The sequence below is a fragment of the Oncorhynchus mykiss genome, chromosome 20 (assembly GCF_013265735.2).
Source record: "Oncorhynchus mykiss isolate Arlee chromosome 20, USDA_OmykA_1.1, whole genome shotgun sequence".
Lineage (NCBI taxonomy): Eukaryota > Metazoa > Chordata > Actinopteri > Salmoniformes > Salmonidae > Oncorhynchus > Oncorhynchus mykiss.
In genome coordinates, this window is record NC_048584.1 from 36,207,378 (window position 1) to 36,219,879 (window position 12,502).

General features: G+C 42.6%; 1 protein-coding gene across 1 annotated transcript in view; it reads left to right on the forward strand.

The window, feature by feature from the left end:
• LOC110499432 (Na(+)/H(+) exchange regulatory cofactor NHE-RF1) overlaps window positions 1-12,502 on the forward strand; it is a 40,135-nt gene continuing 27,633 nt past the window's right edge. The window contains exon 1 of the mRNA XM_021576572.2: window positions 1-738. Within this exon, the coding sequence (XP_021432247.2) occupies window positions 301-738 (438 nt within the window). The 5' untranslated portion in view covers window positions 1-300. The remainder of the gene's footprint in view (window positions 739-12,502) is intronic.

Genomic DNA, 12,502 nt, shown 5'->3' on the forward strand with positions numbered 1-12,502 from the left:
AAAAAACAAAGCCCAGTTGATTTGAGCACACAAGGAAGAGTACTTTTGTGGGTGTGTCTGACTACGTGCACTCCACAAATAGTTACTTGATCGCAACATAGTTTCGAGGAGGACCTTACCGAGACGCAAGTGAAATAATACGTTCTGTTTTGATAGAAAGTAAACTGTGAGAGCGACCGGTCGTTCGAAGTAGTTAGTCCGTCAATTTAATTTCTGAGATTGTTTGTTGTCCACGTTTACCTTCTTTGTTGTGACGTCTTTGGACGTTATCTGTGAGAATATTTGATCAGCGGCAACATTATGTCAAACCTCCGGCCTAGATGTTGTATTTTAGGAAAGGGTTCGAATGGCTACGGCTTCCATCTGCACGGTGAGAAAGGGAAGACCGGACAGTTTATCCGACTGGTAGAACCAGACTCTCCTGCCGCCACCGCCGGTCTCTTCGCTGGGGACCGACTGACGTTCGTTAACGGGGACAGCGTGGAGGGTGAGAGCCACCAGCAGGTCGTTGCCCGGATACGAGCCACCGTGGGCAGCCTCGAGCTGATCGTGGTAGACGCTGAGACCGCGGAGGTACTGAAGAAGCACAACTTGGAGTGCCGTAAAGAGTATGTCACGGAGGGCATCCCGTTACCGGGCAGCAAATCGGGCCATGGGGATGCAGCGGAGAGCGAGGCGACTGCTACATCGGCAGAGAACGGAAACTTCTCCCTACAGAGGCTAAGTGTGAGCGCCAAGGTAAAAGGGATTTCCGAAGTTTCCTATCTAGATTAATTTCGCAGAATATTACATTTTATGTAGGCAATTTTCATACGCCTAGTCATGGGATGTATTGGAGAGCTGACCAGGGTCAACCACTGTCTGTCAACACATTTGAACAACAATATATATTACCAGTCAAAAGTTTGGACACACCTACTCATTCAAGGGTTTTTATTTATTTTCTACATTGTCAAAGTTCTTGAAATTTTTCGGATTGACTGACCTTCATGTCTTAAAGTAATGATTGACTGTTGTTTATCTTTGCTTATTTGAGCTGTTCTTGCCATAATATGGACTCTGTCTTTTACCAAATAGGGCTATCTTCTGTATAGTACCTTGTCACAATACAACTGATTGGCTCAAATGCATTAAGAAGGAAATAATTTTATTTGTGGAATTTAACAAGGCACACCTGTTAATTGAAATGCATTCCAGGTTACTACCTCATGAAGCTGGTTGAGAGAATGCCAAGAGTGTGCAAAGCTGTCAAGGCAAAGGGTGGCTACTTTGAAGAATCTCAAATATATTTTGATTTGTGTCACACTTTTGTTTACTACATGATTCCATATGTGTTCGTTCATAGTTGTGAAGTTTTCACTATTACATTTCAATGTAGAAAATAGTAAAAATGAAGAAAAACCCTTGAATGAGTAGGTGTGTCCTAACCTTAGGCTACATCCTACCCTAAACTCCATATGTCATGTTCTAGACATTTGCTGAGACTTGCTTTTGTCTCTTTTATTTTATTTTATTGTACGTCTGTATTGTGTATAGAAGCATTAAACAGACACATGCCTACAGGGCAGATATTCTGTTAACCCTTTATGCATGTGGAAATTGGCCTATGGATAGGGACAAATTGGAATGTTTAAAATAATAAATATAAAAAGCATATGCATGACCATGGTAGCAATTGAAAGAGAAGACTTTGGAGATGGGGAAATTCACACCAAATGTTCACCTGACATGACTGAATTCAAACATGACACTGTTGATTTTATGTGCATTTTACATTGACTGTACTTTACACAGCATTTGTCCATGACGAAAAATTGAAAATACTCTGGATACATTCAATTACATAATACGAATATTATTGTAAAGTTTGATTTAGGTGCAAAATAAGAAACAATTATTACAAGAGTTTGAGCATGATGTCTAACTGGTGTCTCCAAGTGGATACACACAGTGGCGGTTTGGGGGGGGGGGGGGGGGGGGCAGTGCCCCCGTGACTACAATTCTGGACCCCCTTGTGGACCCCCTAAATGTGGCGTATGAAATCATTTTTACATAGCAAAAATGAGTTATCTTTTTTTACATCTGTTATTAGACAGTGGCAACGATGATGATGATGATTATGAACATGGTCTTTTGCCTGCTAATGCCTGTAATGCAATGCAGTGAAGAAAACGATGTCAACAATAACGTCTAATGTAACTTGCCCCTCTAACAGTACAACTGCCCCCCCAGTTGAAGTGGTCTAGAACCCCCACTGGACACACCTCTCCAGACTGGGCACAGTTCATACGGAATTTAAATCTACTTTTATGGCTCAAGGAAAGAGCCTTCAACTATAAGGTGCTTTTTTGATCCCTCCTAGCTTTGCCATTGAGGAACTGAAGCAAACACATTTGTAGTTTGTTTGGAACACAGCCCTGCATCCCCCCCTTTACACAATTACTGTTGTTGTTTAGACAATCCAGAAATATTCCATTATAAATAACCACTTGGGTCAGGTGGGCATCATTGTGAAAGCTTATTATATTGCCAACATGACTTGCTAAGTTATAAAATCCAATCATAGTGTTAGGCTTTCAATATGGAAATGTGAAGTGCACATTTAGACTCACAGGTTTGTGGTTGTTGTTTGACATCAAGGCGGTATTTATTATAATCCTCAACATCTCGTCTTTCAGAACCCAGATTCCCCTCTCTCATGCCCCATACACACCGTGATATATTTCATTACGCTGTATGGTCATCTTCACGGAGTCTTGCACCGCTACTGAGCGGACAAGTCTAGCGTTTTTAACGCAAGATGGAGGTGAACCAGAGATCGCATTTATTTTGGCAGATCGCAAAATATGACTTTTTCATTGAGGACCGGAGACCTATTGTTTCCGGTAATAGCTAATAAAACATGTTTTGTTTAGTTACTTTTAACTCTACTTGTTACGCAAACTTTATAGCTAGTTAGTTCTGCAAGCTAGCTTGCAGAACAGCTACAGTAGCTAGCTAAAGGCTAGGTTGAAGATACCACTGTAACTAGCAACCTCCACCACAATAATAATCAAAATGTCATTACCATCACAATAGATTTAAACGGGAGGCAAGTCATATAATATAACTGGCTTAACTGCCCATGTGTATTATTTAACATTACTATTAAAATAGTATTCACTTATAGGGATAGGTAATTGTTTACAAGTTGCTAGCTATCCCATAAATCCATCACCGAAACCAGAGAAGGTGAACATTTTTAGTTTTGGTCACCTGTTCTTCAACAGACTTTGTCTGTACTGAAGACTACGCAAAGTGTGGAAAAATTCCAAGTGTCCAGTGTCTGACTTCCAACTGAGCCTTCAACCGCAAGGGGGCAGTGCGATTCCGCTCGGTTGTGGACATCCCCATTGAAATGAATGACATCCAGCGTAATTTATTGTAAACAACGAAACCAATTTGTAAAAGTAGCTCAATTAGCGGGAGGGAAGTGGTCATCTTTTTGCTGTGCGTGGTACACACGTTTAGAACAGCTGTCAGTTGAGTCCCATGTGAGTTCTGACGTCGTATTATTTATATATATATATATACACACACACACACACATATTCACACACGTGTGTTACTGTACAGCCACTGAGTTCCAATTTAGGCACTACCAAATCTACATTGTTCAACCCATACAGGGACTGACAGGGGCAGTGAGTGTACAGTACAGGGCTACAGAGAGAACTGAATAGACCACATAAAGATCATGTTCTATAACAGGCCATCGAGCTAGAGACGCCTGTCTGCTTATTGTCTCAATAAGGTATGTGATCAACACAACATAGGAAATAAGGGCCGTATTCATAAAGTGTCTCAGAGTAGGAATGCTCATCTAGGATCAGGTCCTCCATTTCATCTTTATTCAATATAATATAAAAAGTGTTTTTAAATGATCCCAGATCAGTACTAGTACTCTGAGATGCTTTCTGAATATGGAACCAGCACAAAATGTCTACCGATCCATTTGTAAGCCAGAGAGCTCCTGGTTTTCTCAAGGTCGGAATATCAGGAATTCCTCATTTAATCAGAAAATAAAACATTTATCTGAGAAAGTGATGGCTGAGCTCTAACATACAGACCCCTCTAACACACAGCCTCATACTGCTGGTTATGAAATACTTTCCCATCCGTGGGTGTGTAGGGGTCGGTTAGTTAGGCAAAACATGTGCAATGGCTTCATGTAACTTTGTTAGACAGTGCAAGGTCTGCCCTCTGATTTACAGCCATTGTGTAACACAAATGGAAAATTTTAAAAAATCCGATCTCTCTCTCTCTCGGCCTCGCCTTGATGTGTAGCTAGTGTTTGACACACTAGTTGACACACTAGTCATGTAGGGGAAAGTGTGGCAATTTGAGATGAACACGAAAGGTCTCCTAAATAGTAGGTCTCAACGAGGGCCTTGAGTGTTTCCTTATCACATGATCTGAACAGGACAAACTCTCTCCGTCCTTTCTCGCTCTCTCCCTGCACCTATCCGGTGTATGTGACGATACAAAATCATATTATTACTCATTCACTAATTCGGCTTCTTTAGGGAAGGAGTGTTTCCTCGTCTGGTCACCATGATTGGTCTGTTTCTGTTTATCGTCTCCGGTCATATTCTGTCTCTGGTCAGAATTCTGTTCCTACCTTAAGAGACTGAGTGGAAAGCGAAACGGTGGTATGTGGGAGTAGTGGCTATGGAGTGAATACGGTGCCATTTGGGATGTAGCTCATGTCTCCCACCACTAATGCACTGATACCCTTCACTAATCTTCTGGGTTCAAGTGACGGGGGCCACAGAAAGGCCTCGTCTCTCTCACGGTGCTGCCTGCTTGTGACGGGGGCCACAGAAAGGCCTCGTCTCTCTCACGGTGCTGCCTGCCTCGTCTCTCTCACGGTGCTGCCTGCTTGTGACGGGGGCCACAGAAAGGCCTAGTCTCTCTCACGGTGCTGCCTGCTTGTGACGGGGGCCACAGAAAGGCCTCGTCTCTCTCACGGTGCTGCCTGCTTGTGACGGGGGCCACGAAGGCCTCGTCTCTCTTACGGTGCTGCCTGCTTGTGACGGGGGCCACAGAAAGGCCTTCTCTCTCATGGTGCTGCCTGCTTGTGACGGGGGCCACAGAAAGGCCTCGTCTCTCTCACGGTGCTGCCTGCTTGTGACGGGGGCCACAGAAAGGCCTAGTCTCTCTCACGGTGCTGCCTGCTTGTGACGGGGGCCACGAAGGCCTCGTCTCTCTTACGGTGCTGCCTGCTTGTGACGGGGGCCACAGAAAGGCCTCGTCTCTCTCACGGTGCTGCCTGCTAGCCTCCTGCATTCCTCCCTGATGGGACACTTGGCAGGACCTGGCTGATACTGGTCTAATATGGGCTGCGTCCCAAATGGCACCCTATTGTCTACATGGTGCGCTGCTTATTACCCAGGTATATAGGGAATATGGTGTCATTTGGGAATCAGCCATGGACTGAGAGGCAGGACTTGGCTGGTACTGTTTTGTGTCCAGTAGGAAGAAAGTGTTTTTGAAATGAGGTTTCTGAACTTTTTGCTACAGTTGGGTGTGCCCTGCTGAACACAACCATAGTCTAATATGGACTGAGAGCCAGGCACATACAGCTCCTCCTGGACTCTCAACACTTGGCAAGCCCTCAAAGAGCTGCATATAGTCTGGGTAGGCATTTTATTAATTGTTCAGCTTGGGGGTAGAAGCTGTTAATGAGCCTTTTGGACCTAGACTTGGCGCTCCCGTACCGCTTGCTGTGCTGTAGCAGGGAGAACAGTATATGACTAGGGTAGCTTGAGTCTTTGACAATTTTTTTGGACCTTCCTCGGACACGGCCTGGTATGGAGGTCCTAGATGGCAGGAAGCTTGGTCCCAGTGATGTACTGGGCCGGATGCTGAGCAGTTACCATACCAGTTATTGATGCAACCGGTCAGAATGCTCTCTGATGCATCTGTTGAACTTTTTAAGGATCTGGGGACCCATGCCAAATCTTTTAAGTCTCTTGATGGGGAATAAGTGTTGTCTTCCCCTCTTCAGGACTGTCTTAGTGTGTTTGGACCATGATAGTTTGTTGGTGTTGTGGACATGAAGGAAATGGAAGCTCTCAACCTGCTTCACTACAGCCCTGTCGATGTGAACGGGGGCCTGTTCGGCCCTCCTTTTCCTGTTGTCCACGATCATCTTCTTTGTCTTGCTCACGTTGAGGGAGAGGTTGTTGTCTCTGACCTCCTCCCTATAGGCTGTCTCATCGTTGTCGGTGATCAGGCCCTACCATTGTTGTCAGCAAACTTAATGATGTTGTTGGAGTTGTGTTTGGACACGCACAGAGACTGAGTGTGTTTATTAATGGTGTCAAGTTGACCACATGGAAATTATGACCAGTAACACCTTGGAGGACTGTGTCCATCTCGGTTTCCCTGGAGACCCCAGCGGCGCAGAATGAGGCATTGTCTGTGGTGTGTTTGTCTGGGGAGAAAGAGAGAGACTGGGCCAGAGAGGAAAGCGAAGACGACTCTCACGCCTCTCTAAGGAGGCTGAGCCTGAAATACCTTACCCCTTTCTCACCACAAACACTCATAATGATCTCGTACTCAACCAGTTGTGTGTGTGTGTGAGCCTTGAGGGATTAACCAGAGTTTAGCCTTTTGAAAGGAAAAACCCTCAAAGACCGGCACTCATTAGTTCTAGTAAGATGGAGTAAGGCCCTGGAAGGCGGACTGTTACTCAGAGTAGGGTGTCTAACCACTCTGACCAGAGTGGGTGAAAACACGCTTTGGTGATTACATTGATGTTATAAAATACATTTTACCAAGACAAATATGATTGTTATGTTGAGTCTTTCTCATAATCATATGTTAACTTTATATCTAAAAAGTCTGATTTCGTAACCTAATACATCTGGTAATAAGCACAGAGCTCTGATGACATGGTACTCATCTTTAACGTTGTTTCCGTTGGTCATAAAAGGCTAAATTAACATGACACAAGCTGAATTAAGTGTAAAAATATGAAAACACTACGTTTCAATCGATATCCATCTTACCTCTAATGTTTTATGTCCTCTGGATTTGAGGAGAAAGATGACTAGTTTAACAGGAAAGTGAGCCTGTCAGGTAGCCTTCATTCTTACATAGAATCCAGCCTAGTTGATGTGATGCAATTTTCGTTTAAAACAAATTCCCCATCTGGCCACCATTGATTTAGTCACCCTAATTCTGGCCATCCTACAAGTGGTAAAAACTCCCTTTTGAACGGATTATGATGGAGACATGAGGTTTGTCATTTCTTTTTCCTTAAAGGATTATCTTCACAGGATTATTCATTTAGAGGATTATTATTATATGTTTTTGATTGGACACCCTACTCGGATAGCTGTTAAGATGGAATGACCCTGGAGGGCAGAATGTTACACTCAGAGAGCTGTTAAGATGGAAGCTGTTAAGATGGAATGACCCTGGAGGGCAGAATGTTACACTCGGATAGCTGTTAAGATGGAATGACCCTGGAGGGCAGAATGTTACACTCAGAGAGCTGTTAAGATGGAATGACCCTGGAGGGCAGAACGTTACACTCAGAGAGCTGTTAAGATGGAATGACCCTGGAGGGCAGAATGTTACACTCAGAGAGCTGTTAAGATGGAATGACCCTGGAGGGCAGAATGTTACACTCAGAGAGCTGTTAAGATGGAATGACCCTGGAGGGCAGAATGTTACACTCAGAGAGCTGTTAAGATGGAATGACCCTGGAGGGCAGAACGTTACACTCAGAGAGCTGTTAAGATGGAATGACCCTGGAGGGCAGAATGTTACACTCAGAGAGCTGTTAAGATGGAATGACCCTGGAGGGCAGAACGTTACACTCAGAGAGCTGTTAAGATGGAATGACCCTGGAGGGCAGAATGTTACACTCAGAGAGCTGTTAAGATGGAATGACCCTGGAGGGCAGAACGTTACACTCAGAGAGCTGTTAAGATGGAATGACCCTGGAGGGCAGAACGTTACACTCAGAGAGCTGTTAAGATGGAAGCTGTTAAGATGGAATGACCCTGGAGGGCAGAATGTTACACTCAGAGAGCTGTTAAGATGGAATGACCCTGGAGGGCAGAACGTTACACTCAGAGAGCTGTTAAGATGGAATGACCCTGGAGGGCAGAACGTTACACTCAGAGAGCTGTTAAGATGGAATGACCCTGGAGGGCAGAACGTTACACTCAGAGAGCTGTTAAGATGGAATGACTGTTAGTAATGACAGTGAAACAGCCTTTCTTTCTCTCTTCCCTCTTTCTTTGGCCAATAACATGGCCTTATGTCCTAAAATCACGAAGCGAATTCCATGTCTTCAACTTCACCCTGACCTTTTAACCATTACCCAGTAGCAGTAGGCAATCTCTGGCTACTGTTTTACAGGTATTTACTAGTTATGTTTTCCCTGAAACATCTTGGTGTCCTTCCTTCACACTGCCTCCTCCCAGTGTACGTCCCAAATGCCACCCTATTCCCTACGTAGTGCACTACTTTTGACCAGAGCCAATAAAAGTAGTGCACTCGGCTATTTAGGAAATCTGCTGCCATTTGAGACACAGCCCCAGTCTGTACTGGAGGACCTTAGTTAGACATCAGTCTGTACTGGAGAACCTTAGTTAGACATCAGTCTGTACTGGAGAACCTTAGTTAGACATCAGTCTGTACTGGAGGACCTTAGTTAGACATCAGTCTGTACTGGAGGACCTTAGTTAGACATCAGTCTGTACTGGAGGACCTTAGTTAGACATCAGTCTGTACTGGAGGACCTTAGTTAGACATCAGTCTGTACTGGAGAACCTTAGTTAGACATCAGTCTGTACTGGAGGACCTTAGTTAGACATCAGTCTGTACTGGAGGACCTTAGTTAGACATCAGTCTGTACTGGAGGACCTTAGTTAGACATCAGTCTGTACTGGAGAACCTTAGTTAGACATCAGTCTGTACTGGAGGACCTTAGTTAGACATCAGTCTGTACTGGAGGACCTTAGTTAGACATCAGTCTGTACTGGAGGACCTTAGTTAGACATCAGTCTGTACTGGAGAACCTTAGTTAGACATCAGTCTGTACTGGAGGACCTTAGTTAGACATCAGTCTGTACTGGAGGACCTTAGTTAGACATCAGTCTGTACTGGAGGACCTTAGTTAGACATCAGTCTGTACTGGAGGACCTTAGTTAGACATCAGTCTGTACTGGAGGACCTTAGTTAGACATCAGTCTGTACTGGAGGACCTTAGTTAGACATCAGTCTGTACTGGAGGACCTTAGTTAGACATCAGTCTGTACTGGAGGACCTTGTCTATAATATAACCTCAGTCTGATGTCTATAATATAACCTCAGTCTGATGTCTATAATATAACCTCAGTCTGATGTCTATAATATAACCCCCACATCAGTCTAGCTGTCTATAATATAACCTCAGTCTGATGTCTATAATATAACCTCAGTCTGATGTCTATAATATAACCCCCACATCAGTCTAGCTGTCTATAATATAACCTCCACATCAGTCTAGCTGTCTATAATATAACCTCCACATCAGTCTAGCTGTCTATAATATAACCCCCACATCAGTCTAGCTGTCTATAATATAACCCCCACATCAGTCTAGCTGTCTATAATATAACCTCCACATCAGTCTAGCTGTCTATAATATAAACCCCACATCAGTCTAGCTGTCTATAATATAACCCCCACATCAGTCTAGCTGTCTATAATATAACCTCCACATCAGTCTAGCTGTCTATAATATAACCTCCACATCAGTCTAGCTGTCTATAATATAACCCCCACATCAGTCTAGCTGTCTATAATATAACCTCCACACCAGTCTAGCTGTCTATAATATAACCCCCACATCAGTCTAGCTGTCTATAATATAACCTCCACATCAGTCTAGCTGTCTATAATATAACCTCCACATCAGTCTAGCTGTCTATAATATAACCTCCACACCAGTCTAGCTGTCTATAATATAACCTCAGTCTGATGTCTATAATATAACCCCCACATCAGTCTAGCTGTCTATAATATAACCTCAGTCTGATGTCTATAATATAACCTCAGTCTGATGTCTATAATATAACCTCAGTCTGATGTCTATAATATAACCCCCACATCAGTCTAGCTGTCTATAATATAACCTCAGTCTGATGTCTATAATATAACCCCCACATCAGTCTAGCTGTCTATAATATAACCTCAGTCTGATGTCTATAATATAACCCCCACATCAGTCTAGCTGTCTATAATATAACCCCGACATCAGTCTAGCTGTCTATAATATAACCTCAGTCTGATGTCTATAATATAACCTCCACATCAGTCTAGCTGTCTATAATATAACCCCCACATCAGTCTAGCTGTCTATAATATAACCTCAGTCTGATGTCTATAATATAACCCCCACATCAGTCTAGCTGTCTATAATATAACCTCCACACCAGTCTAGCTGTCTATAATATAACCCCCACATCAGTCTAGCTGTCTATAATATAACCTCCACACCAGTCTAGCTGTCTATAATATAACCTCCACATCAGTCTAGCTGTCTATAATATAACCTCAGTCTGATGTCTATAATATAACCCCCACATCAGTCTAGCTGTCTATAATATAACCTCCACACCAGTCTAGCTGTCTATAATATAACCTCCACACCAGTCTAGCTGTCTATAATATAACCCCCACATCAGTCTAGCTGTCTATAATATAACCTCCACACCAGTCTAGCTGTCTATAATATAACCTCCACATCAGTCTAGCTGTCTATAATATAACCTCAGTCTGATGTCTATAATATAACCCCCACATCAGTCTAGCTGTCTATAATATAACCTCAGTCTGATGTCTATAATATAACCTCAGTCTGATGTCTATAATATAACCTCAGTCTGATGTCTATAATATAACCCCCACATCAGTCTAGCTGTCTATAATATAACCTCAGTCTGATGTCTATAATATAACCCCCACATCAGTCTAGCTGTCTATAATATAACCTCAGTCTGATGTCTATAATATAACCCCCACATCAGTCTAGCTGTCTATAATATAACCCCCACATCAGTCTAGCTGTCTATAATATAACCTCAGTCTGATGTCTATAATATAACCTCCACATCAGTCTAGCTGTCTATAATATAACCTCCACACCAGTCTAGCTGTCTATAATATAACCCCCACATCAGTCTGATGTCTATAATATAACCCCCACATCAGTCTAGCTGTCTATAATATAACCTCCACATCAGTCTAGCTGTCTATAATATAACCTCCACATCAGTCTAGCTGTCTATAATATAACCCCCACATCAGTCTAGCTGTCTATAATATAACCCCCACATCAGTCTGATGTCTATAATATAACCTCCACATCAGTCTGATGTCTATAATATAACCTCAGTCTGATGTCTATAATATAACCTCCACATCAGTCTAGCTGTCTATAATATAACCTCCACATCAGTCTAGCTGTCTATAATATAACCTCAGTCTGATGTCTATAATATAACCTCCACACCAGTCTAGCTGTCTATAATATAACCTCAGTCTGATGTCTATAATATAACCTCCACATCAGTCTAGCTGTCTATAATATAACCTCAGTCTGATGTCTATAATATAACCTCCACACCAGTCTAGCTGTCTATAATATAACCCCCACATCAGTCTAGCTGTCTATAATATAACCCCCACATCAGTCTGATGTCTATAATATAACCTCCACATCAGTCTAGCTGTCTATAATATAACCTCCACACCAGTCTAGCTGTCTATAATATAACCCCCACATCAGTCTGATGTCTATAATATAACCTCCACACCAGTCTAGCTGTCTATAATATAACCTCCACACCAGTCTAGCTGTCTATAATATAACCCCCACATCAGTCTGATGTCTATAATATAACCTCCACACCAGTCTAGCTGTCTATAATATAACCTCCACACCAGTCTAGCTGTCTATAATATAACCCCCACATCAGTCTGATGTCTATAATATAACCTCCACACCAGTCTAGCTGTCTATAATATAACCCCCACATCAGTCTGATGTCTATAATATAACCTCCACATCAGTCTAGCTGTCTATAATATAACCCCCACATCAGTCTGATGTCTATAATATAACCCCCACATCAGTCTAGCTGTCTATAATATAACCTCAGTCTGATGTCTATAATATAACCTCAGTCTGATGTCTATAATATAACCTCAGTCTGATGTCTATAATATAACCCCCACATCAGTCTAGCTGTCTATAATATAACCTCCACATCAGTCTAGCTGTCTATAATATAACCCCCACATCAGTCTAGCTGTCTATAATATAACCTCAGTCTGATGTCTATAATATAACCCCCACATCAGTCTAGCTGTCTATAATATAACATCAGTCTGATGTCTATAATATAACCCCCACATCAGTCTAGCTGTCTATAATATAACCTCAGTCTGATGTCTA